Source organism: Vanessa atalanta, chromosome Z, assembly GCF_905147765.1.
Source record: "Vanessa atalanta chromosome Z, ilVanAtal1.2, whole genome shotgun sequence".
Classification (NCBI taxonomy): domain Eukaryota; kingdom Metazoa; phylum Arthropoda; class Insecta; order Lepidoptera; family Nymphalidae; genus Vanessa; species Vanessa atalanta.
The window spans coordinates 3,162,576-3,189,631 of NC_061902.1; the positions used below are offsets into that span (position 1 = coordinate 3,162,576).

At 35.2% G+C, this 27,056-nt stretch overlaps 1 protein-coding gene across 6 annotated transcripts; it reads left to right on the plus strand.

The window, feature by feature from the left end:
• The first annotated feature begins 1,335 nt into the window (after positions 1–1,335).
• Positions 1,336–25,526, plus strand: LOC125076210 (large proline-rich protein BAG6-like). 6 transcript variants are annotated; one of them, XM_047688262.1, is made up of 23 exons: positions 1,336–1,418; positions 1,498–1,618; positions 4,337–4,454; positions 6,894–7,081; positions 7,198–7,344; positions 7,987–8,103; positions 9,398–9,441; positions 9,518–9,659; positions 15,334–15,510; positions 15,625–16,102; positions 16,703–16,888; positions 17,046–17,648; positions 18,010–18,160; positions 18,787–18,847; positions 18,933–19,016; positions 20,344–20,520; positions 20,672–20,902; positions 21,248–21,400; positions 21,552–22,135; positions 22,224–22,287; positions 23,339–23,525; positions 24,688–24,868; positions 25,293–25,526. In XM_047688262.1, the coding sequence occupies exons 2-23, from the start codon at positions 1,556–1,558 to the stop codon at positions 25,333–25,335; spliced, it is 4,179 nt and encodes a 1,392-aa protein (XP_047544218.1). In that variant the 5' UTR covers positions 1,336–1,418; positions 1,498–1,555; the 3' UTR covers positions 25,336–25,526. The 6 variants fall into 6 exon arrangements, with proteins under 6 accessions (XP_047544218.1, XP_047544220.1, XP_047544222.1 ...); XM_047688264.1 differs by having other exon boundaries at positions 24,703–24,868; XM_047688266.1 differs by having other exon boundaries at positions 15,625–15,748.
• The last annotated feature ends 1,530 nt before the right edge of the window (positions 25,527–27,056 follow it).

Sequence of the window (27,056 nt, forward strand, 5' to 3'; positions counted from 1 at the left end):
TTTGAAGATTGTTTTCAGGAATGACTGCTGACGCTAGAGGAAGTATCTGTTATTTTATGAAACGCACAACTATATTACTCTCATTAAGCAAACAAAATCCCAAAACCAGTCAGTATCCAGTAGCCACTAATATTGTAGTGTGTAGTACGTGGTGGACGAAATAAAAGTCAGGCATGGTGCTTAGACTTCCAGCATTCCAATAATATTATTATTATCATTGATACTAGAACGTAGTAGGATAAAAATGGGCGCATTCAAAAAGGATTTGTGACCGGAAATAATTTGATTCCAACATTTACATGTAACAAGATGCTCGAATTATGAAATAATCACCTGGAAAGATTTTTTATGAGATATGGCAAGAGATTAAATTATTCAAGCTGACCATTAAAATACATTGTTTTATGTTTCATTCTATCATTAAAAAAGGGAAATATTTTCCGCATTTAATTTACTAATTTTATTGAAATCATGCAGACAATGAATTGAATGAAATGAATGAATTATTTACTCTCAATAGACTTTCTTAGGTTGCTTTTCTGTTAAATTCTCGATTAAAGTATCAATAATATTAATTAGGTTTTGCTAAGCATGAGGAACTTCTTTTATTACGTTTATAATATCATCTAGAAAAAATATTAATTTAATGATCACTTATGGTTGAGCTACCAAAGCTTCTCATTATTCTTATTAAGTTACAAATATTGTTTTAAATATTTTTATATTATTTATGATAAAAAGACATAAATATTATAATTGGACGAATAAAATATAATGCAAATATAATTAGTTTACAGTAGCTTTATATATTCAAATGGCAGCTTTGATTTCAGTTAGGTAACACTAACGCAACCTGGTATTGCTGTATTGATTTATTCCTACGCAAAAAGATGTGATTTTTTAAAGTACCGGGAGGTCTTGGGGAGGTCGCCGGTTTATTCTACTTGTAGATATATCGGCAATATTGATTAATCTTATTGCGCTTGCGTTAGGTCAGTGTTGCTATAATATCTAAGTTTTGCTGAATTAACATTACTTGTTTGTCTGTTCGTTCAATACTTTTAATATTGCTTGCACTATACAATAGTTTTAAGATATATTCCTAAAAGATACAACATTCTTATGGATTAATTTCGAATTACATGCTATTGCAAAAACTATATATATAAATATAAAATGTGTATACAGAAATGTACAACGTTGTACGTATTCATCTTTCGAGCTCTAAATTAAAATAATATTTACTGACACAAAGTCACGCGACGTAGCTTATGGATTTAATCAAAAGTCGCATATGGCAACATTGTATTTTAATCTTTCTCCATCTTTCTCTCTCACAGCGAATCACACAGTACGGTCTGTTATACCCAGCTAAATTTGCTAATAATTTTCCAGTAGAAAATTCTCCGTTTTGAAGCGTGGGTATATATATGAATCGGTGTTTTATAAGTGGTTTTGTGGTGTTATTTGGTGGTAGAAGACATTTTTGGATTGCAGGTGCGCTTCGCAACGTATTATCTACTTTGCCGAGGTTGTTTCATGTTTTCGTACAAAAATGATTGAATTCACGATAAAAACTTTGGACGGTAAAGACCATCGCTTTACCGTGGAAGATGATGTAAGTAAAATAGAAATTAATTTAGTCTTATAAATATTAATTATAATTTGACTTTAAGTACGCAAAATGTCTATGTATATTAGCGTGTATGCTTTTAACTAAAGTTAAGGCGTGGTATTTATAACATCAATTTCCGATTTTGTTTTATCTAGATCTATATTTATAAAATGAAGAATCTGTAAAATGTGTGTTTTGGCACCTATTTCATTGTAGTACATACGAACTGGGCACCACCTTTTCTTTGTTCTCTCTTATAGGTTTAATAAAATCAATAAAAATGAGCACAACTAATATTCTTAGGATTATTATTATGATAAAATCAAAAGTAAATTTAGATTTTAATGGAAAAGTTGCCATAATTCACATAATATATATTAAGAAAAAAAGAGTGACTCCTTATGCTTTTAATAAAATAATATATTAAGAAAACGTAATAAGAAATTATAAATTCAAAATACTTACAGTTTTTAATTAACTCTTTAATCTTTTGCTACTATCGAGATTCAAGAACAATTTATTTTTGTACAATTAAGAAAACCCTTTTAAAAAAATATTATAAAGCACAAATGAGCACACAAACATTGAAGCACTCACTATTCCCTTATTTATATAATCCAATATGATAAAAATCTGGCTCATCAGTAGACAAAGGCAATCCTAGAGACTACCCATTTGTATAAAGATGTTTTAATATACAAGAGTGTGAACAACTGTCAAATTCTATTGTTACAAATCTGACACAATTAGAGAGAGTTTAGATGCAAGGACAATGGTTGTATGTGCTTTTTTAGGGTTCAGAATTTAACATTGACAACTCATAAATTTGGTACCGCTACTGCGAATTTGTTGCCGGTGAACATAAAATGTGCATATTTTAAAAATTTGGTTACTATGTTTGTAGAAGTTAAATATTCTTATAATATTCAACTTCTTAAATATCTTTTTGAATTCTTCAATACATCAAAATAAAGAAACATTTATCTTTGAGAGATTTTAATGAGACTACCTGTAACTATTTGAAGTAAAGACAATATTGTCTTCTTGATAAGGATCTTCTTAAGCATAGTTACAATAAGTTTCGTCAACAAATATAAAATATACAAATACAATTGATTTAACAAGTATATCCACTTAACATTAACACATGACATGTTATTGATCTATGTTAAATGAAAATATTTGTTAATATACATACATAAAGAACCTATTAACAGCAACAGAATCCAAATTCAGCAGAAGGTTATAATAAAAATGTTTCTTTGAATATCTGTATACCTGATTATTAGTTTTATGTTTTTTTTCTATGGTTTATTTCTTATTGTATATTGCTGCAATTTGCGAAGTATATTATTATTGAAACCTAAAAATTTTAAAATAAATTTTTGGCAATGCTTTTGGCTCTCATGTATTTTAATATGTATAACCTTTTTATTGCTATATTTATACAAAATTTGCGACTGACAAATTTAAAATATATTGTTTGTTTTGTTTCTTTTTTAAGTGCTTAATTGTCATTATATATATGTAGATATATCATGAAAATTTCAAATAGTTTTTACTTCTTTTTTGTTATATTTTTTATTAAATACATACACATGCTTGGTACTTTAATAGCAAAATAAAGTAATAAAAAACAATTTGGAGATATTAGCAACATATTTAATCCAATATAACTTTATATATTTTTATTTAGAATATACTAGTATCTGTTAAGGATACAAATGTAATAACAGATTCTTAACTAATACAACTATAGTCTGTTCCAATCAATGAAGGTATGATGAATGATAACTAAACCCTAGATTTACGCATGCCACTCGATTTACTAATAGCTCAGCTATATTTTGCACTACTAACAGTTCTTGACCAATATATCTTTATTCATAATACAAAAATATTCCACTTTACTATATCTACTTAAATTTTATTTCCAAAGTTTTGATAACAGTTTCATTGACAATGAGATTATTTAAGCCATTGATATTGTGTCAATTTGATGACAAGTGTTGTTTATGTGGTTTTTTGTCCTCTTGTTGATACTATCGAGAAACATACATTTTTTTTTATTTTCTTTATAGTATGTGCTCTATAGATAAGAGAACTCTCTTAAATACTGAATCATTTCAACAATGAATGTAGCCTTAGATAATAATAGCATTTGTGAATGTATTTTTTTTATTTTTTACATTATAAGTGTTTCATGAGAATTACTAGAATTTAATTACAGTAATTAAGAATTAGGGTCTAATGATTTGGTTTTGGGCAAAAGGCAATCGGTCAAAATGCTAAAACCTTTTATAGTAATCTGGCCAGTGCCATAAAACTAAGTTGAGCACTAACATCCATTATTAACATGTCTAGTAAAACAGGCTATAGAAAAAATTAACACAGCCAAGTTGTCGGTTGTGTCATTAATTAGATTGTTGTTATCAAGTAAGTTCCAAGCATAGACCACTTGTAACGTAAAGTCAAGCTAATTGTGATAGGTTAACATGAATGAACTTCATATATGAAGTGAATACAAGTAATAATAGTGTAGCGAATAAAACAATATTACAAGTACAAAAATATTTTATTGAAATCAGAATGAATATATTTATAGGTTGCAATAACATCTATGTGTCTGCTCACATGTAATATTTATTTTTCTATATAATAATATGTAATAATGAGTTTTCTACCGATATTTTTATATATATATAAATATTTTTTTTACAGATTACTGTTGCTCAGCTTAAAGAGAAGGTGTTGGCGCAGATGGGAGTTGAGATCGAACTTCAACGTTTGATCTTCTGTGGAAGAGTACTACAAGATGAGAAAAAACTGGCAGATTATGGTAAGTAAAAAAAGCAATAAAATTTTATTTTGTATGTATATCGGTAGACAATCGCAAGACTATGAGCAGATGTTATGTAGTATGTTACGGCGTACCAACGGTAAGAGGCGATGCGAACGTTGGAGCGATCCGTCCGTCGTCCCGCCTAGACCCCGCCCGTGCATGAGCGGCGAGCGGGTGGCAATTCGTGCGGCGCAGTTAGTCAGCCACGGGCGTATTGATCGCCGCCGCGAATTGAATACAGGGAGCGGAATCTATATATTTGGTGCCTAGACATTGCTCGGTAGTAGTTTTATAGTTCAAGGTATTATATTTGGATGAAATTGTTAAATTGAAATTTACGTCGAATAGCTTCACCATGCATTTCAATTAATTAGGGCCCTAATATCTTCTCTGCAAATACGCTAGACACAGTAAATGCGTCTTACATATATTTGCTTCTTGAAACTCTTGCGATCCACTTACTAACATTTGCTGATCACACGGGCGGCTATTAGTGCAGCGATGTTTGCAAGACACGGTCATGACAGCCGCTTCGACTGCTATTGGCCGGCGATTCAAATCTATGTAACCGTTGTCTTGACATATTTTGGTAATAGTAGCAGTTTTTTGTAATCGACTAAAAATAAATGAGGACGTTAACAATTCGATTTTTATTGTTAACTCTGAATTTCATCATAATACCCAATTGGGAAATTATTTTGTATGTCATAGAAGAATCCATATGGAAAACAGTTCTAGCGATTATGGTATTTTGATCAAAATATCGATCTTTGGCATTCAGAAATCAAGTAAGGAGAAAACCACAGATGATTACTGAAGTAGATTCTGTATTTTTACTGTTATTCAAAGTTTGGAAGAATTAGGGTGGAGTGGAGTGGGCTGGAGTACATGATGTGATGTGGAAACAGCATCATCTCTATTGCAACTTAACGATTTCGATTAGTTAATTATTTACCGCGAATTACGTTCGAAATCTTACACGGGCCGTGCATATATGTTTGTTTTTATTATTATATTTTACGTCATATTGCCTGAAGTTCGTGCGATTCGAGCAATTCTTAATATCTCACCGAGCTCGGAGACGCTCGTCCGCCTCGGCGACGCTCGTCCGCACACTACAATGATCGGTGCAGTTAGCCAGTCCTATTAGCGAAAACCTTAAACTTTCCTAGGTCTCCATACACAAAATTATAAAATCTATCTTTCCGAAATTAATCGATATAAATCCCAGTAGATGTAATAAATACAATTTAACTTGATATTTTGATTGTTCACTCAGTTCGCATTTCGCTCTTATTGTCGCTTATTATTAAACCAAATACGATGCCGAAAGTAATAACAGAGGTATTGTTGAAAGTCAACTATATAAACAAGTTCTTTATGAAGAAAAATCAAGTCGGCACAATGATTCAATTTATAAAAATAAATGAGCGCTTTGCTCACTGTACCAGGTAAGTGCGGACATATCTAATTGGGAATCCCAAATTTTCCCAACCATTGAATATAAAGGTACATCTTAGTATATTAGTAGGTGTTTTAGTAGATAGAGTTGCATAATTATGAAGGAAGAATGTCTGAACATCGTCAACAATTGAAGATATTTGGTAGGAGGTCGGCAATATTGAGATTAAAGATAAGTTGCAAGCTGATTTCATCTTTATAATTATTCTTAGATGCAGTTTTATTTTGGACACATGGACGCATGACCGTTTACACATGAAATCAATTATACATAAGTCGATAATGAAGGTTGACTGGAGTCCACTATTGTCCTTAATGTATTTTAAGACAATTATTGGGCTAAATTTTATTCTGATAAAATAGTAATAGTTATTATAAATAATAATTTAATAATACTCATAAAAAGCTCGGAAAACTGGTGCACTGTTGAAACTTAAGAGGTTATCAGATGGCTTATATGTTCAGTAGGAAAAAAATATAAAAATAGCAAAAATAATACGGATAATAGTTTAACTACAGTGGGGCCATATAAGTAAATTGGTTAATGTAGTTGAGCGGCATTCAGGGTAAAAAAATATGAATATAGTCTGATGTGGATGTGGATACGGCGCGATTGGTTTACGACATCGCAGTCCTCACTTTGGGATTTGAATATTATTTTATTGTCTTACCATCTGTCCAGTTGTTAATTCCAAAACCCACGTCTTTACGATACGTGATAATGGTCCATAAGGATGGGGCTGTTGTGGTCAATTCCTGCCTTCAACATGGACAATCTAGCTTTAGCTTATTAAATAGTGTTACTAACTACGACCTAAGACTTGGCGTTGTTGCTCATTAGGCACCACGCAGGGGCCACGTGTAGGGTCGTTCTTGAATGGGTAAGATGGAGTCCAACAACAAAAACCCAAACCATATTGATTAGTTCCGAAGAGCTGATAGTATTATATATTAATTAATTTAATGCAATTTTAGGTGTTCAAAACAAAGTAATACACATGGTGCAAAGGGCTCCGCCATGCTTGGAGGCCCGTTATTCTGCGCTAAGGGAAAGGGAACGAGAGAGGGAGAGGGAGCAGATTTTCACTAACCAAATCAGCTTCAATTCAGATAATTTAGGACCGGTACAAATAAATACTACACAGCAAATGAGAAGGCTCGTGGTAAGTTTTGTATGTCGATAGCGTCCTTAAACGTCGTCCGACAAATGTCCAAATCGGCAAAAGTGAAATGAAATATTTTATTGTAAAATATATAACATATAATATATAACTCACAGGCGTTGGCTGCTACTGCTAATGGGATTGAGATCGAAGATGAGCCAGCTAACACTCAGTCACCGACCGCTGCTCGAATGGAATTCCTTCGCCACATTATAGAAGAAATAAAGGCATTCCTCGAAGCCATAAAATTAAGCGAGAGTGATGTAAGAAATATGGCTTATTTAGCACAAAGAAGCAGTTTTTTAACTAATAATAACTATATGTACGAATAAACCAATTATTCTCACCGTAAACACATTCCACAACAATTCCAGTTGGTATTAACTGGAATTTTCCAGGTTTATTGAAATAAAACTAATCAAACATTCTTATCTATAAATAAAAATATTCATTTTTAAATTTGGAGCTTTAAAATATTACCACAAAAATCCAAAAGTCTTACTTCCTTAAAGAGATTTTAAACCGATATAAGTTTTGTATCACTTACATGAACACCGGCTCTGACATTCTTCTTAATCCGATTGGATATTTCTACAAAATGGTTTCTGTTAAATTAACGACGCGTCATAAGTTTGACATTTTAAGAAAGTGCAACATAATTATAACAAAATGTACAGTCGATGAAAAAAAAAAAGTATTTTGATCTATGATTATAAATGTACCTACGTTTAATCATATTTTATCATATTCCTGCTCATACATGGATATTTACCAGGTTAACAGCGTATTTATAAAAAAAGATGTACAGTCGACATAAAAAAAAAACATCAAAAAAATATCGACGAGAAAAAGGAGTTAAGGTTATATACATTTTCTTTTGTTTTATGATTATATTGTGCCTGTAGGAGCCACGTAATTACCCAACTGATGATCCATTGGAGTCTACAAGCGGAATGGGTGCGTCTAGTTCGGGGCAGGACGAGGTGATGTGTGAAATCCACCAAAGCCCGCTTCTATATCAGGTTGATCATTAATACGTCTATCTGGTTGAGACAGGATGATATATATCGAAAAATACTTATGTTTCTTTATCCAAGGAATATCAGTATTGTTATTATTTAATTCACAAGTAAACGATCATCCTATCTTTACCAAATAGATGTTTGGTGCGCATGGCTTCCAAATTTGGTATGATTTAAATCAAGAACAGAATTTGGTTAAATGTAAGGCGGCTAATTTGTTTGTAAAATGATTTTATATTTTGAAATATTATTATGAACTTTCATCTTTTGTTCTTGGTTACACTAACCATTGTCAAATAGCTAATTAATAGATGAGTTTTACTTAAAAATTAAAGTAAGGGTTTGAATGATATTCATTGAATATGTTTCAATTATTATTTTTTTTGTAATAATATTTAAAATGATTGGAAACATAATGTTCCTTATATTATTTATGATATAATTATGAATTTCAGAATATCTATTGATTATGCTAAATGACAATACTAACGACCTATAAGATGCGTTAACACTTATGCGTTTTGATTTTGTTATTCATCATTATGCGTCTTTCGTTAAAGGTGATTGGGTTTAATCATAAATTGTATTGCGATTTACGTAATAAGTACGATCGACATTGCAAGGACGTTTTGTTCTATTGTATTGCATTGAATGTTTTAACATTATTGATTTTTCAATCTAGGTTCATGGAGCTAATAATAAACTCTCCTGACTGCAATTTATTGACTTAGAACCGACTGAAAATTAGAAGGTTCAAAGTTTAAAAAAAAAGTAATGTATTATTTTTGTAACGAGACGAACATCGACAGTACGCATCGAGTTTCGTGAGTTATCCAGTTCTTGCATAGATTATTTCGCAAAACATTACAAAGGCTACACGAATCGAGCATGTTTAAGAAATAGTTAAAAAATGGCATATAAGATCTCTTTCGTCAGAATGAATCAGAATTGTCGAGAAATGTACAAGTGTTAAACGTAGCTATAGAGAATAAATCATAAATTGCGAACTAACCCTCATTAGAATCATGGATATGGGATGTGCATCTGAAACATTGACACGGCTTGGTGAGGTTTTTAGAGCTTCCTAATTAACCATATGTAAATAACAAATCGTTTCTGTTCGTAATAAGGGGCTTGTGATTTGAATCTTGAAATGAAATCTTGCTTGTCAATATTAAAATTCAGTCTTTACTAAATACCTAATACTCAACAGCGACTAACATAATAAAAATTATTGGTGTTTACATGATCTGGTTAATTGGTTTACGTGTTTCATGAAAATTTATTTCTACAGATTGAGGCTATGTCAGGAGCTTCTCGGGAGAGCCGAGGACGCAGGTTAGTCATTGTTTTCATGATCTCGAATAATATATAGTGTAAACGAAAATTTGTAATTAATTATTTCTTCTTGTAGGATTCGTGCAATGCGTCCGATACATCACACACCACCACGCGATTTTGCCGATCTCCTCGAAGAACTGAACCGTCTCTACGACGAGTTTGCTCCCTTCAGGGACTTGTACATTGGGACGCTGCGCGACGCTAACAGTCCCGGCGTAAGTATTTATTTTATTATTCTTAAAACTTCTAAAAAACAATGTTAGAAGATAAACTTAATTTTAATACCAGTTAGGAAACGTCTTCCATCTTAAAACTGCGTTATCGTACTGTGTTATATTAATAGTTTGTTCTATTATGGCTTTTGAACTAATTAAAACGGAATATTTTATTGTTAAACACAATATAAAGCAGCTAGCAAAAAGAGCCAAGATGGTCCAGTGGTTTGAATGCGTACGTCTTCTCCGATGATTGCACTGAATTTTGGTGTGTTTATCATCTGGTGCTAGGCGGTGAAGGAAAACATCGTGAGAAAATCTGCGTGTGTCTGAGTTAAACGAAATTCTGTCACATGTGAATCCGCCAACCCGCATTGGAGCAGCGTGGTGGGTTATGCTCCTAACCTTCTCCTCAAAGGGAGAGGATGCATTGGCCCAGCAGTAGGAAATTTACAGACTTACAAATATTATTATATATGCAAATCGGCTCCTGATTTTCATACGCACAGAATCTCAGGAGAGAGATCCATAGCTATGAGGTAGCAACCCTATATCGGAGCCGTATGTCGAAACTTTTTTCTTAATACACAGAGCAATTTTGGATGATGGATCATGATCCAGTAGGATGAAAATTCTTGCCAGATTTCCAGACTATCTATTTAAAACTGGTGATATAAATCGTTGAAATCGTTGAAATCGTCATTAGTGTTTACGGACTTAGTGGGCGTCATCCGGGTAGAGAACAAGCTCAAAACACAACTCACAATATTTGAATTAATAAAAATAACAAATTGATTAATTAACACTTTAACAAGTAATAACACCGACCAGCAAGTTCAGGGCACTGATCTGACTTTAACAGACAAATATACTTCAACGATCCAACTCGATCAGTTGCTTTTTACTCAAAATGTAACCCCAAAAACTGTCTGCCACTCTACAAATAAGATGGCGTCTCGACCCTGCTCGAGACAAATGCTTCGCTCTGATTGTTTATTACGACAAAAAAATCAAATAAAATTAAATTAAGAATTTTAAAAGATATTAAAATGTAAACAAATAATATATCTGACGTATCTATATATAAACTTTTAAACAACCTTCTTGGGTTTGCTGAAGAATCATACTGTGACGATGATGATGATAAATCATATTTGAACATTTCCGTTGAAAATGATGATTTAACGTCAGACATACACACTCAATAGACTGCTTAGATTATTATTTTTAATTCAAAAATTTAAAATTTGGGATCAGTTATTAAATTACTATAAAACGATAATTATTAAAAAATGCAGGAGTTACTAACTCCTGCATTTTATATCGTATATCATTTATATGTATATCGTATACAATATTTATTGACAATAGTCGATGTTACCATGTTAAATATATTGATATTTTGTCAAGCTTATTTATGTTGAGCGATGAAGAAAATCTGATGCTAAAGCAGATCAAATAGAAAGTTACAGACTTTTATCTTAAATCGTTCGTTTTCTTTTATAAATTTACCGCCATCGCCAATGGTGGCATAAGATTTCGTTGACAGGAAATTTATTGCGGAAACAAGGACTTTCTACAACAATCAATATTAATCAACAAGTAGAGGGAATTTAAAAAAAGAATATCCTTCTCCAGGCATTCGTTGTGTATCTTATAAGTAGTTCACACGTCATCTAAACGAATATGAGTGGATACAACGCTGAAGCAAATGGTATTAAGGAATTGGTTGTGCTGTTGGCCAGGCTACTAGAAATTATTACTCCATGTATATAATAATTTATGCTGAGTAATTTATAAAATATGGTACAAAGCCCTCTGGTGTCTGGTACCTACTTATTAGTCATTGAAGACATACCATCCTAGCCTGTTATTAAGTATGGAATGCATAGTTTTTACTATCACAAATATTCGTATTTAGTACAATTGGTATCGTCATTATTAAGAAAATTAAAGAAACCGATTGGCTCCACTAATTATTTATACTATTCCAACTATAACAAAAAAAAAACCATAGGCAAAAACCGAAATAACATTTGACATCAAATTGAATATATCATTGGTCGAGAGCTTAATTAATCTATTATATTCACTATGGATTTGCGAAAAAATGGCGTTTTGAACGTCGACGAAACTGTTATCGGAATTTTGGAAGTAAAAAGCACAATATAGCGGAGTTATTAGCAAATTGCATAAAATACGTAAATCTATGGTTCTTTCCCTTCTAATCTTTTTTCCTACTTCCATTGGAATAGACTCAAGTTGCAAAAATGATCATGGCTTGGTTATTTTACAGCTTTTAAAATTATCGATCTCGCTTAGGAGGTACTTTTTAAATACGCAAGCACTTCTGGAAATGTTTCATAAATGAAAGGAGGGTGAATAATTTATATCCGTGCCCACAGAACTGAACGTTGAGATTGTAAACTCTGAAAAGGAAAATAGCTAAGCTTTTTCTTTGGAAATTATATTGTACCGAAATAGCCTGAAAAATTGTAACAATTAAATTGAGTTGAAATTAATTTGATAATAAAATATGTTTCAGTTTTGCTGACATTATATTTAGTTTTGATGTCTGATAATAATAATATCTCAGTATAATGATATGTTAACATTGACAAATTGATGGAGTGTTGAATATTCTTAGAAATTGTATTGTATATGTTACCGTAAGATTATAAACATCGTTAGATTACAATCTATCTCGCCAGATTGTTAACTGTCGTAATATTGTGAACCGTGATATATGATTGCAATTTAACGCATTATTTTTCGCTATATTGTAATCTATCGATGGGAAGCGGTCGAATTGTGAACTGGCGTAGAACGGAATGCATCTCGCGAGCTGATTGGTTAAACGTTATTTGCCCCCCGCCTCCTCGGCATCCGTCATATTATTTCGCCCTAAAATTGCGAATACCGTTAGATTATAATCTATTTCGCGCAACTTGATCGTCGTTCACTTTCACCTTGTGCCGGCCTTGCTCTTTCTTACCGAGACCCAGATATCCTCACCTGCCGATACGACTTTTATTTCTTACTCCGGGTACAAATTTGAATATTCCTTTGTACTACGAGCTGAGGTGTGCGTTTACGTTAGAAATTATGCTCTCGACGTCTCGGTAGCCTTGAAGGACCTATCGATTATCTGGCTGCGTGTAGACTGCGACGACCATCTGCGAATCTACGCGTGCCTTTATAGGTCCCATAGCGGTAATGCAGAAACCGACCGATTGGTTGAGCAGATCCCATCCGCATAGATCGTAATTATTGGCAATTTTGATGCTCACCATTCACACATATGCCAAATGGATTGGATCACGCACAACCGATCATGTGGGTAGATCTTTTGTCGACTTCGCTTTAGCATATGATTTGACACAACTGGTCACGTCGCCAACGCGAATACCAGACGTGGAGGATCATACACCTTCCCTGTTGGACCTTCAAAAACGTGATTGCTAAGGCGAAGACGGAGTACATTGGCAGAATTGGCGCAAGACAGGTGCGCTTCACTTCAGGAACACGTGCGTTCTGCACTCGCTAAGGCTGTCTTAGGGAATTTCAGTCAGCCTTCATTTCCATCTCTGCACTAGGACGGTGAGTCATTGGCCCATACCGCGAAGGAGAAAGCTGATAATTTAGGCTCTCTCTTCGCGTCAAATTTGACTCTGGATGACCAAGGAAAATTACCACCTATAATCCCGCGGTGTGATACCACGATGCCGGAGGTTAAATTCCGGCAAAGTGCAGTTCGTAAAGCACTTTTTTCCTTGGACATTCATAAGTCGAATGGACCCGATGGCATCCCTCCAATCGTGCTACGGACATGTGCTCCTGAGTTGGCACCGGTCTTAACGCGTCTTTTCCGGCAATCCTACGCATTAGGAACCGAAATTCTGGAAGACTGCTTTGGTGCATCCGATCCCTAAAAAGGGTAACCGCTCAGACCCGTCCAATTATAGGTCTATAGCCATTACCTCCTTGTTCTCCAAGGTAATGGAGTCCATTATAAATGAACTGAATGCCAGGTCCTGCGTTATCTAGAGAAGTACCAGCTGATTAGCGACCGCTAGTACGGTTTCTGTCGGGTTCGCTCAGCTGGTGATCTTCTAGTTTACCTCACTCATAAATGGGCGGAAGCAGTTGAGAGCAAAGGGGAGGCATTAGCAGCAAGTCTGGACATAACGAAGGCCTTCAATCGCGTGTGGCACAAAGCGCTTCTTTCGAAGCTCTCTTCCTATGGGCTTCCCGGGAAATTATGCAATTGGATTACCAGCTTTTTGGCAGATCGGAGCATCAAGGTCGTTGTCGACGGTGCATGCTCCGACATAGAATTCTTCAACATTGGTGTTCTACAAGGCTGCGTTCTATCACCCACTCTGTTTCTTCTGCATATCAATAACTTGTTTAAATCAGTAACATTCACTGCTATGCAGACGACAGCACCGTAGACATCTCATACACAACAACAAACTTGTGTCTGAAATCGAGTCTTCGTTAAACAAAGTCTCGAACTGAGGCCGGCTAAACCTAGTCCATTTCATCCCAAAAAGACGCAAGTTTGCGCGTTAACTGTTAAAAAAACATTAGCAGCAAGTCTGGACATAACGAAGGCCTTCAATCGCGTGTGGCACAAAGCGCTTCTTTCGAAGCTCTCTTCCTATGGGCTTCCCGGGAAATTATGCAATTGGATTACCAGCTTTTTGGCAGATCGGAGCATCAAGGTCGTTGTCGACGGTGCATGCTCCGACATAGAATTCTTCAACATTGGTGTTCTACAAGGCTGCGTTCTATCACCCACTCTGTTTCTTCTGCATATCAATAACTTGTTTAAATCAGTAACATTCACTGCTATGCAGACGACAGCACCGTAGACATCTCATACACAACAACAAACTTGTGTCTGAAATCGAGTCTTCGGTAAACAAAGTCTCGAACTGAGGCCGGCTAAACCTAGTCCATTTCATCCCAAAAAGACGCAAGTTTGCGCGTTAACTGTTAAAAAAACACCATTTGTCGTACCTCCAATCCGATTTGAGAACATTCCGTTAGCCGCCACAGCTAGTATCTGCATACTTGGCGTCGATATTTCAAGCCTGGTTTAGTTCCGCGGTCAATTGGAAGGCAAAGCCAAATTGGCATCAAAAGAGCTCTGTGTGCTTAGCAAGGCAAGACTGTATTTCGCGTCGGCCCATCGTCTAAGACTATATATAATATAAATATTATATATATAGGCTTTGCTAAATTAACGCAAATTTGTATCAAGTTTAGGTACCTTAAAATTATAAAAAATATAGTAGGAACCGGAATAAGTGTCTGACATTAATTATTTCTATATTTTTTCTAATATATTTTAAGATATCAAAACGGCAGACATGTTGCGATCACGTTTTGAAAGTCAATTTTTATGCCTTTCGACTCCTTGGCTCGCTCAAAGGAACCCTCCATGGGAATAGTGAACTTCCATTTCGTCAACAGTGGGTGAAGCAGAATACCTGGCTCAGCAGTATATCTGCCGATCACTAGCTCTCAGTCTCTAATGATTTTTGTCTTTACAAATATGTTCTTTAAAAGCATCAGAGTTATATATTTGGTAAAAATATCAATAAAACTTACATTTATAAATACTTTACTATTAATAATTCGATTTTAATTATTTTTCCGTGTTTAGCCCGCGCTCTCTGAAGAAAACCTGCAGCGTAGACAGCGCACAGCTGAAATATGTTCCGAGTTGTACCATAGCTTCTCGCATGCATTCCACGCCGTGAGCGACGTCAGTCTGCTATTGAACAATGGAAACTCACGGCTCACTTCTGAAGCGCTTTTGCGGCACACACTACCCGTGCAGGTATGGTATGGTTATTTAATACGGTAAAATAAATTCTATGTAAAAAGAAGCAGTTTGTTAAAAATACCAAAAGTAGAAGGTTTAGTTGGAATAAATCACTGTAATTGTCCACAGGCGCATATTAATGTCGTACAATCGTCGACTACACGGCGTCCTCTTAATTCGTCTGGCCCCATTAATGGGTCCAACCAAATGCCTGCCGATGCTCAGCCAGTGCTAATCAACAGCTCCCAACCCGGTAGGAATACCACACAGCCAACTGTCAATATAAATATACAACCAGACCCCGTTACCTATCAAGTTGAAATAGAGACCAGTGTACCCATACCGATCAACCTCGAAAATACAATTAACGGTACAAACCAGGCCGCTAGTACGGGTGAAAATAATCAAAGCCAAAATCAAACTCAGGGCCAGACCCAGGGACATAGTGTTAGTCAGTCTCAAGGTCAAAGTCAGCCTCAGCGACAAGGCCAGGCTGCAGGCCAGGGTCAGGCTCAAGGGCAGGGTTCAGGTCAGGGACAGGGCGAGGGCCAGAATCAGAACAGTAACGGTCAAGATGGACAAGCCAACCGTCGACAAGTAATGATTGGTAAGAACTTAGTTATCGGTTTTCAGGCTTGAATGGCCTCCGCCCAATGCTACTAATTGAATGACATTAATTTGATGTCATCTAATCCATGTCGGGGTCTTTTCATCTGATTTCAGTTTGGCCTTACATACCATGTTTTCAAATTCTATTTAAAGTTAAAATTTAAATTGACCTCATAATACTTAACCTGTTTCATAACATAACAAATGTGTCCGTTAAATGGCATCGTATTTATACGATTTTTTAATAATAATAATTCGTTGTAGTCATAAAATTATTTTGCATGTATTGTATTGTTAATAATTATAATATATTTTACATAATATTTTAATTTTTGATCATATTTATTTAACATAATACCGAAATAATTGCTTGTCTGTCTTGGTTTCGAATTAATTAACATTCAAATTATTAATAATTAATAAATAAAAATAACGGATTTTCGGGTGAGGAGTTAGGAACTAGAGAAGGTGTGGGAGAGATCTGTGTACGAACACACTTCTGTATTATAATATCTCCTGCGCGGTTAGCTAGTCTCCGCTGAAAATGGCTGCCGAGGTTGAACACATTACCATTTTATTCCATTTCTGCATTTTGTAGATTTTGAGAATCTCTTCAGGGGATTGGGTCAAGGCGGAAGTCTTGGAGGCGTCGAAGTTGTGATGAGTATGGAGGAAATTCCTCAAGCAATGGGGGGTCAAGGCCAAAATAATAACGCGCCAACAGCCGGAGCTCCACAGCCGCCCGAAGGCGGAGCTGCACCTCAGGCCCAGTTTGGATCACAAGGTTCGGATCGCATTTTTGATGCAGTTTTTCCTATTATAATGTAAAAGTTGTAACCAGCTTATAATATTCAACTTTCACTTAATTCAACAATTTGATATTTCACTCGGAGAAAACTAATTTGCAACTTGAATACTAATGCGGCTTAAATTTTTGGCAGTGTTTTTCGCTCAGATGCCGTGGAATGATCTACCGCATGGTGATCTTGTGCATAATATCGTGTCATCTGTTCTGCGTCATGGCTTACCCCCCGGTGTAGAAGGGTTTTATCATTTACCTAATGCCTATCCAACCCTGGAGGAAACCAGAAATATGAATCAGTACCAGGCCTTAAACCAGGCCCTAAATCAAGCTCAGTACCGGGCCGTTACACAGGCCCTACATGAGGCCCAGATGGAGGCACAGAGGGAGGACGAGTTGGAGGTCCAGAGACAGACCCAGAGGCAGACACAGAGCCAGGCCCAGAACCAGTCCCAAAGTCAGGCTCAAAGCCGAGCCCAGACTCAGAATCAGGCTCAAAATCAGGGCGACAGTCGTAGCCATTCTTCGGGTCAGAGTCAGACTCCAGCCCAGGTCAGAGACCATAGCCCACATATCGAAGAAGAGGATTACCCGGAACCAAGTCAGGGACATACTCAAGGTCAGTTGCAAAGGCATGACGATCAATCGGAGCCACAAAGTCCTTTTGAGCCCATGGACCAATATCAAGAAAACGACGCTGAGGAAAACGCGAATATGGAACAGAACAATCGGTCTAGACGATGTACGTATTTGACTCGTTTATTTCAATAGACACGTTATTTATTTTATACTAAAGCACCAATACTTGGTATTGTTGTGTTCCGGTTTGAAGGAGTGAGTGAGCCAGTGTAACTACAGGCACAAGAGACATAACATCTTAGTTCTCAAGGTTGGTGGCGCATTGGCGAAGTAAGGGATGGTTAATGTTTTGTTTTAAATATTAAAATATTTAATATCAATGTCTAAGGGCGGTGGTAACCACTTAACATCAGGTGGGCCATGGTCGGCCATGGTCGGAAAAAAATATCTTTTAAGTTTTGTTTTAGTTTTTCTTACGTGGAATGTTATGGTCGTATGTGTGACGTGTTTTGTTATGTTTACAGCAATATTTCGCAGACAACTACAGTTACAACAACAACATCAACAACAAGGTGCTAGACCACGAGTTCCAACACTTTCGATTCACACTCTGGCCTACGATAGATTCTTGCCGTGCGATAGCCATCACGCCAGGCGTCAGCTACACAGACGCCGGTATAATATTAACGCCCTTTTCTAGCTCATGAATGATGTTACGCCATTAATGAGCCTTTTTCACATAACACCTTGCAATATAGTATTTTTAGTATGTGGTCAATATCAAGACTGAGGTAGGCCTTTGTTTTTGTATGATATGATGTATATACTTCAAAATCAAATTAATTTAAACATTTTAGCCAACTTTTCGTTTGCGTGATAGCTATGACTTATTTACTAGTGTTCATGTATTTAGTGTTTACTATTATTTTCGATGCGTTCTCATCTATGACAATCTAGACATATGAAAACACAAAGGTATTATTATATACCATTTGGCAAGTTATTGTGTAACTATACGCCTTCGATTGTTAATTTTTTCATTCCATAATTAGTACGTGACCGAGTAATTTCTATCTGATAATTTGATAATTTTAAAGTACTTCTATGAATATGATCAATTATTATTAAATAGTACATATGTTGTATTTTTGTGTTCTCAACTTAACACTATCTAGATGTATATCACATAAATAAAATAAGCCACAGAAGTAAAAAAATAAATTTTGTATATAAAGCAGTTCTTTTGTACGTATTTTTGTTCTCACAAGTATTTGCTTTTAATTGCTTTTAAATTTTCACAGTGAACAGGCCTCACAAAATGGAGGGCTGCTTCTAAGAGACAGCAGCCTTACACGCGTACAGGTAAGTAATTCGTAAAAATTATAATAATAATAATACGAATATTTCGGCAAAATGTATTTTCTGATGGATATTAAAATTCTTATAGAATAGCGTGGAAACTCTGTTTGAGAGATTCGACAGATACACTAATAATGAGGAATCTCTGCTGATTGCTGCTGTGGTGACTCTGGTATGTTTTATCATTTTGATATTAGCTAAATATTCCCCTATTCCCATCGTTACTCGTGGAACAAGTTTTAAGGCGTTAGACCCAATTAAAATTTGTCAAGTAAATAGCATAGAATTTCAAATATGTATATGAAAATATCATCAGAAAAGAAAAACGTATAAATACTTTTTTGATTTCGTAAAATTGTTGCATGTAAAGAACGCACTAGAAGGATTTCTAAAGCAGTAATAGTAAAAGTAATAATAACTATTATTTAAATAAAATAAAATCATATATTTCCTAATAACTGTATGAGTATTGGTATCATCGGTAGTGGTACAGTTCGTATGCCAATATCCGTTATCAACACCACCGAGATGAAAAGCTCACAGGTATACAAGCAGCAAGTTTGTTTTCAATAAATACAGCTCAGAAAATTATCGGGCGGGCTCGCACACGGCACAGCGGGAACACGCATCTGTTTCGCATTTTAGTGAAGAAAAAACATAATTCTGTAATATAATAAACTATTTTTAGAAATTATAAAGTAAGTGGTGATTTCATTAAGAAATTATAAACTTCACGCTTCTAGTTGGATCGATTCATTCGGTGTGACTTTTCACCGAAATTATTTTCACTAACTCCTAAGTGTAAGCCAAAGTCAGTTCAATTCACGGAGACGCGCCCCACTATTTTTTGCGATACTTATACTAACTAATAACTATCTTGTTTTTATTATTATTACTAGGTACATATTTATCTGTTATCCAAGATACTCAAGAATATTTTCATTCGTTTTAAAATGTGTACCTAATAATTTTAATTTTTCAATATCGAGAAGGTGAAATTGTAAATAAAAATACTTTATTTTTAAATTAATATAATTAGCAAAAATATTAAAATACAGAATATTACGCATTGAATAAATAACGAATATATATTAATAATATGTCGTTGAGCATACTTCTATAGTTATGAATCTATTCTATCATTTCATTTCGTGTGCTTGTTCCCATACATACACTTGGAGTGTAGCAATGGAACTCGTACTGTAGCAGCTTACATTGCACGCTTGCTAGCATTGGAGACAGAGTGGGGAGTGTCATCGTGGATTGAATATGAACTATCTAATATTCAGAATGAAATTGAAATATATAATTTTTACTAAATTTTTTTTTTTATTTAATAAGTTGAAATTTAGGTACCGAGTCCTATCTTCCACATTGTATTTAAGATACTGCCTCTCTTGCTCCCGTGAGTAGGTTATGGTATTTTATACCTCCATTTTAATTTTTAACATTACACAAATATCATACATCAATATACAGTTTTGAGTCTTGTTGTGTAGCGTGAGGCCACATCGTTCTCGAGAGGACGCTCTCTTGTGCCCGAAGAATTGTTGCCTCTCCGAGAGCGCCTGCAGGTGTACATGCGCAATCTGATGCAAGGAGAGTACGAAGTTGGTACCCAGGAGCAGCTGGCTGATTTGATTTTCGAACGTCATTCTAGATTTATCGAGCGCATTGTGAGTAAATTTTATAAACTATCCTCATTTCGCAATTTAAGATAACTGGTTTATGTATAATTATTTAATCAGTTCTTCTTTACATCACTTTAAAAAAAAAAACAATAGTTTGTAAAATTCTAAGATTATAAGTTAAGCCATTTAATTTCAGGCCGCGATCACACCGATACGTCAAAACGTTGACATTGTTGAGTCAATGAAGGCGGTGTTGATACGCTTCCTGAATGAAGCTATGACCGTCTTGGACATGGAGAACAACGAATCGTTTTCTCGACGATTCCGCATTGTTATACCACGCATGTTCTACGAACTGTGCGGTGTAATCTCTTACTTTTGCTTGGAGGGTGTGGAAGGACTGCGCACTATATACCGTAGTTTCTTGGTAAGGATCAACAGTTACTTTTCAAACAAATCATAGAGAAATACACAGTTTTCACTTAATTGAAACTAGTAATTCCATATTTCTATTCTAATGAAAGGTCAATGTGGGTATATAAAAGGAACAATATTATTAAATAAACCAAAATCAACTGATCTGTAAAACTTAAATATTAAAACGTTTCATGAATTCGATATAAATGCAATAATATAACTTAACAGGATTATAATAAGGTCTATTTTACTTTGTGGATATAAGGATTTCAGATTCGATATAGATTTTTCTTCATGAATCAATATAATGCTTAACGAGTTATGGCGATGGTAATAAAATGACGTTTGTTTACAGGCTGATCTGCTGCAGAACCTTGATGAACCGGCTCGCGATCTGCTGTTCAGCATCGCTATGGAGAATTTAAATGCGGCAATCTATCGCATAGAGTCTCATAAAACTCACTATGCGCAGTTCATACGCCGCAAACCGATGAGAATTTGTCCTCCAGTAAGTTTGTCTATAAATTGGAACAATATTTTGTTTTTATATTTTTTAATATATTTTTATAAGCAAATGTGATTTAATAATTGATGAAATGAGATGTTCTATTAATATGAAAAAAGTGTTGGTTATTTTAAAATTAAAATTTATTCAACAGTCTAGTGACTCGGAGGACTCATTCCCAACAGAGGAGGATATGTTGGCTAACCAACGCGATGCCCTCCCCTGTGATGCATTCTCACATAATGCGCATCGCCCCGGAGCTCCGCCACGACATCAATTCAAGTGTCCAGGGAACTACGCCATCAGGATGTTACGCACACGTGACCCGGCAGAGCGATCGGATGCAGGTTCCGCATCAGGATCACCGTCTTCTTCGGTTCCTACTTCCTCCTCAGCCCCTGCTGCTACCTCGTCAGCTCCTGCTTCCTCTTCGGCCATGGACAGTCCATCGGCTTCGCTATCTCCTACACCCCCTTCTGCTCCAGCTACTCCAACGCATCCAACTGCTTCAGCTGCTCCAACCGCTCCGTCTGCTCCGATTGACCAGAATGTTCCAGAGGTTTCAGCAATACCCGAAGTTTCGGCATTATCCGAAGTCTCGACAATACCGGAAGTTTCGGCATTATCCGAAGTTTCAACGATACCCGAAGTTTCGGCAAATTTCGGTATTCCAGTACCAAATATCACCCACGTTACAAACGACAACACATCTGCCTCGAATAACGTGGGGCGTGGCAGGTAAGATTAAACGAATTATATAAAATGAACATTGAATCGAATCTATGAAATTGATTTAGTAAAGTAATATTGATTATTTTGTTTTTAGATTCATCCGGGGCAACAGATCGGGCTCCACAACGTCGTCAGATTCGTCTGGCAATATAAGATTCGTAAGTATAGTAGATGTCACGATAGTTGAATCCTCCACAATGCTATAAACATCGACGACTCACTGATTTGACATGAATTATAAAGATACACTGAAAAAAAGATCACGAAAACTAATGTAATATAATTTAAGTAAACTGCATCATTATTTAAATCGCAACAATTAAAATATGCGATCAAATTTACCCTGCATTAATAATTTATTTTGAAATATGTTTATAAGTTGCTCGGCTTGCGAATGGAATTAGTAAGGTAAAAAGTGATAATAAATGTTTTATTGGTGTATTATATACGTATTTATTGAAATTTGATGTTAAACATCAGTGTGCATCAGAATCAAGGGTCTTAGCGTATATACAATGTAATAAATATTATTAAAACCAAAGAATTAGTTTTTCCTCTTTCAAATCGCCAACTACTAACTTGTTATTGAATTATTATTGTTAACTAACGAACTACTGTTAATAGTGAACACATTGTGACGTCATTCACTGTTAATAATAAGTCGTTAGGTGTATTTTTTTGTATCTGTATGTGTTTCGCAATTTTTTTTTGTATATGGCAACAAAATGTTAATTGTGTAATTAACGTATATATTGTTTGTTATTAAGTCGTACTTAATTTGTGTGTTATCATATAAATTTATGTAAAAATGTTATTTCTGCTAATGATATAATGTGGTGACTTTGTAACATTGGCCATTTATTATTGTAACAATAAAAAGAGGTAAAACTAATTTAATCATTGGATTTTTTTCTATTACATTGTTGTTATTATAAATATATTTCGATGCACACAACTTTCGCGTTGATATACGTATATAATTTCAAAGTTAGAAGTAATTTAGTTTTAGAATGATAGTGTTTTGTGTTGGTTCTATTTCGTAGGCACAAAATATGTTTTTTTTTTATGTTTATAACAGTTATTCATGACAGTAAATTATTTTTGAAAAATAGGAACAAAACAACATACAACACTTATCGTTTCGATGTTGTCCCGTATTCTTTGTGAAAGCATATAGGTGGTGCGGGTTTTATTTCAAAAATGTTGTAGGTACCACCTGCGCAGATAGCGCAACATTGGGGCGAAGACTGGGTGCCCACATTTACACGCGACTTACAGCGACAGCGGGACACTGCTGAGCCGTACAGCGACGCGTATCTCTCGGGTATGCCGCCAAAGAAGCGTCGCTGTGTTCGGCAGTCGCGTCCGCCCACTACGCTCAATGCCTTCATAAATGGTTCGTGATTGTTACTATATTTCCAATACAATATACAATAGTATATGTATCGGTAGTGTAACACTTGCACTTCCGGTCCCGGAATGACAATTAAGCCGTTGGTCCTGATCTCTCTCCGATTGCGTCGCAATGTCGACCTATCGGACTAAGAGAGTAAAGGAATAAAAGGGCACTTGTGTTGCTGACACACCTGTGCACAAATACAACTCCCACGTAGTTGGCTAGTCTCTGATGAGATTGCCGGCCGTAGCCGAATTCGGTCAGGCGGACATTATCATAGTATCATGGCTGATGCGCCTGGGAGTTCGCTCGCGAGGCCGCAGGATGTCGATATATTTTCTGCCAAAGTAACGGAATTTATTTACTTTCTAGGATTATGAATATTCTGTATGATGCAGGTCGAAGTATTGCCGAGTATCATTTAAATTTATCTTGTCGATTTTGCATGACGCGTTCACAGAAAGACGTAGACAGTGCTCACGAATTGTTTGTTTTTATTTATTTAAAGACCATATTAAAAAAGGAATTGGAGCTAATATCACGCCGCCATGACGTAAGTATTTGAGATACTTATATATGTTTCAGTATATCTATCGAAACGTGACGTATCTTCAAATACATTCTTTTACAGATTGGAGGAATAGTATGCAAATACAAATTTTAAACTTGAACGCTCATGAAGATTTTTGATGTAGAGTTTGGTGGCTAGAGATAATGTCGACATCTTTTTCTTCATAGTAATTTAGCTATGCTAGGCTGTCACATTGTAGATGAACATCGCACCATCTTCGGCGTCGCCCCGACATCAATGACTTGCTGGTTTTTAAACCGTCTGCAGCTAAATGGCATCAAGTCAGGTGTATCAGGTCCTCGCTGCTCTAAGCCATAAACATTTTTTCATTTGCTATGGTATTTCGTTTGTTCTACCGTTTTCTGTTCGGCCGAGCAGATAATACATAATTGCTCTTGCACTCGGGTAATTGTCTGTTGGTCAACTAGAGTCGTTTGAACTCAGATCATAATCGCAGAGACATATTCGCTGCATCGATCTGAACGACATAACAAATTCTTTGGCCACATGATATCTACTAGGGCTCGAAGGACATACGATTAAGCCTCGGGGTTGAGTGCGTTAATAACCTAACTATAACTTAATATTTAGACTCTATTACGACAGAAAGCGTATCGGAAGTGTCATCTGAGCTGGATGAAGATCAGGGCGAGGAGCTACGCGTTGCGTTCAGAGAACACGTGAGGTGCATCGCGCGAGCCAGAGCCGCTGCCTCCGAGGACTACGAGCCGCGCAGGCTAGTGGCTACAGCGCGATTCCTCAACCAGAATAGGTGAGCTCAATTATCAACCCATAATACTTTAGAATTAGCTCAGACTCAGAAAATGATAAGAGAACTAATGTGATTACAGGCACAAAGTCATAATATCGCTGATCCCGCGGTCATAACGTGGATTTTCGTATCCGTAGGCTGTATAAGAGCTTATCGAAAAAATGCAGGCTAAATGAAACTTTTAGTGAAGAAAGCTATGCTTATAAAAATGCATAAACAGTTTAAAATAATTTTGTACCAACTTGAAAGTATGATTAATAAAAAAATATATTGCGTCAATCTTATTAACATAATATTTTTATTTATAATTTATATAACATTTTAGCATTTTGAATAGTCATAGTCATTAAAACTCCCGTGCCCTTGGGATGGCCACCTTACTGCCTGAGTCCTGTTCTAATATATGATTTTTGTTTTATTTCAGGACGAGCACGCGCAAGTCGCCAGACAAAAACAGCTCGGAGTAAATGCACTAATTATAACGATCGGTTTCAATTTAAAAGGTTTAAATACACACCCACACTTGTCGCCTATACATGGATTATGACTTTGAGAGAATATTCTCTCCATATTACACTGATATTACATTTTTGGAGTAGAGTGTAGTATTAAATAAATGTTTAAATGATTCATGTTAGATAAATACCATAGTACCACCTATACTAAATTTAGTTTTATTTCTAAATTCTTTAAAAATATATTTCAAAACGGATGGACAGGGTATCGTGATGCGAATTTTTCCACCTAATCGGCATTAAAAATTGGAACCCTGTCGAAATGGTTACTTTTCTAGAATTCAATGGTGGCATATACATATATACATACTTTTGAATTTGGAAAAGTACTGAAAAAATATTAAACTATCTGACTGATTGTTGCGATTTTGATCCTTGACTAAAATAAATTTGGAACTTTTTTTCAGCCCTATAATCTGTGTTTGCATCCCTAAACAAAATTCCTTTGGTTTCCTTAATTGTAAGTTACAATAGTTTTCACTATAAACTTCTATTATATAATAATTGATGTTTAATAGATGTTTAGATTGGTAATTTAATAATATCTATGTTAATGAATTGTAAGGTTCGCCCGTATGTACAATGTCAAAATTGTACTACGGGCAGGATTATAACGGGGGTTGTCACCATTTAAAGGTATATATTATTGATGGTTTTGGTGCATATTATATGAATTAAATACAGAGCTATGATTATATAAATTCAAAATGATACGTGGAAAGAACTGCACTGGCAGAATCTGTCGGTCGTTAAGGAAGATCCGTCGAATGTGCTCACGAACATCGCGCAGTCTTTTCCTTCCGCGTGTTAATATGCGGCATATCTGGAGTTAAAGGGGAGTTTCACTATAATGTTAACAATAAATGTTAAATCCTAAGTATTTCCTTTTAAAATGTTTATTCAAGTAGCAAACAATATATCTCATCATTATATCAATAAATGTTAATTAATGTTATCATTATATTCAATAGATGTTAGTTTGGACGACCTTAAGTCGGGATATTAATTCAATTTTTTCAATTATCCTATTGTGAGTCCCAGTCACGGCTACGGCCATTTTTAACCTATACGTGTCCACCTATTTAATGGAATTAATTGTCTATGTATTCAGGTGTATAATTAGGCTAAATGATTATCGGAATACAATGTTTTAAACAATATTTACTTAAACGTATGTATCGTTTCATTACAATTAGTACGAAAGTTGAACAAAGTCAAAACTGAACCAGAATGACAAGTGCGATCATTATGTATATTCCGTTTTAACGCTTGACATGACGAAGAGAACGTTATCAAACCTCGATGGGATTTGTTTTTAAATTATAGGTTGTTTTGACATTTTGTTAATAACTGTACGCGTTGTAATGATATGAACTGTGCGTCAATAAATTTTTTACGATATAAGATGTATTACTTAGTATCGTGTAAGCTTGAAAAGCAGACAAATACTTTAATGCAATCAGCTAAATTATTTACTTTAATATTTGCATCTTCCTTCTTAATTTGACTCGTCCGTCACCTCGTATTCTAAAGCTGCGTGACCACAAAAGGGATATTGTCAAATTTTGTGTCGATAACCGTATTGATGACATTTCTGTAATCAACTCGAGTTGTCAACAATAAATGTTACGATGTTATGTAATTGTTAATAACACAGAGTTACAGAGTTAATA

What these genes read in the sequence shown, in the direction of transcription:
- LOC125076210 (XM_047688263.1), top strand. Translation starts at nt 1,556, where the DNA reads ATGATTGAATTCACGATAAAAACTTTGGACGGTAAAGACCATCGCTTT. An exon ending in TAAAATTAAGCGAGAGTGAT is followed by an intron (nt 7,345 to 7,986) that starts GTAAGAAATATG and finishes TTGTGCCTGTAG; the next exon opens with GAGCCACGTAATTACCCAAC. An exon ending in GGCCCAGTTTGGATCACAAG is followed by an intron (nt 16,889 to 17,045) that starts GTTCGGATCGCA and finishes AATTTTTGGCAG; the next exon opens with TGTTTTTCGCTCAGATGCCG.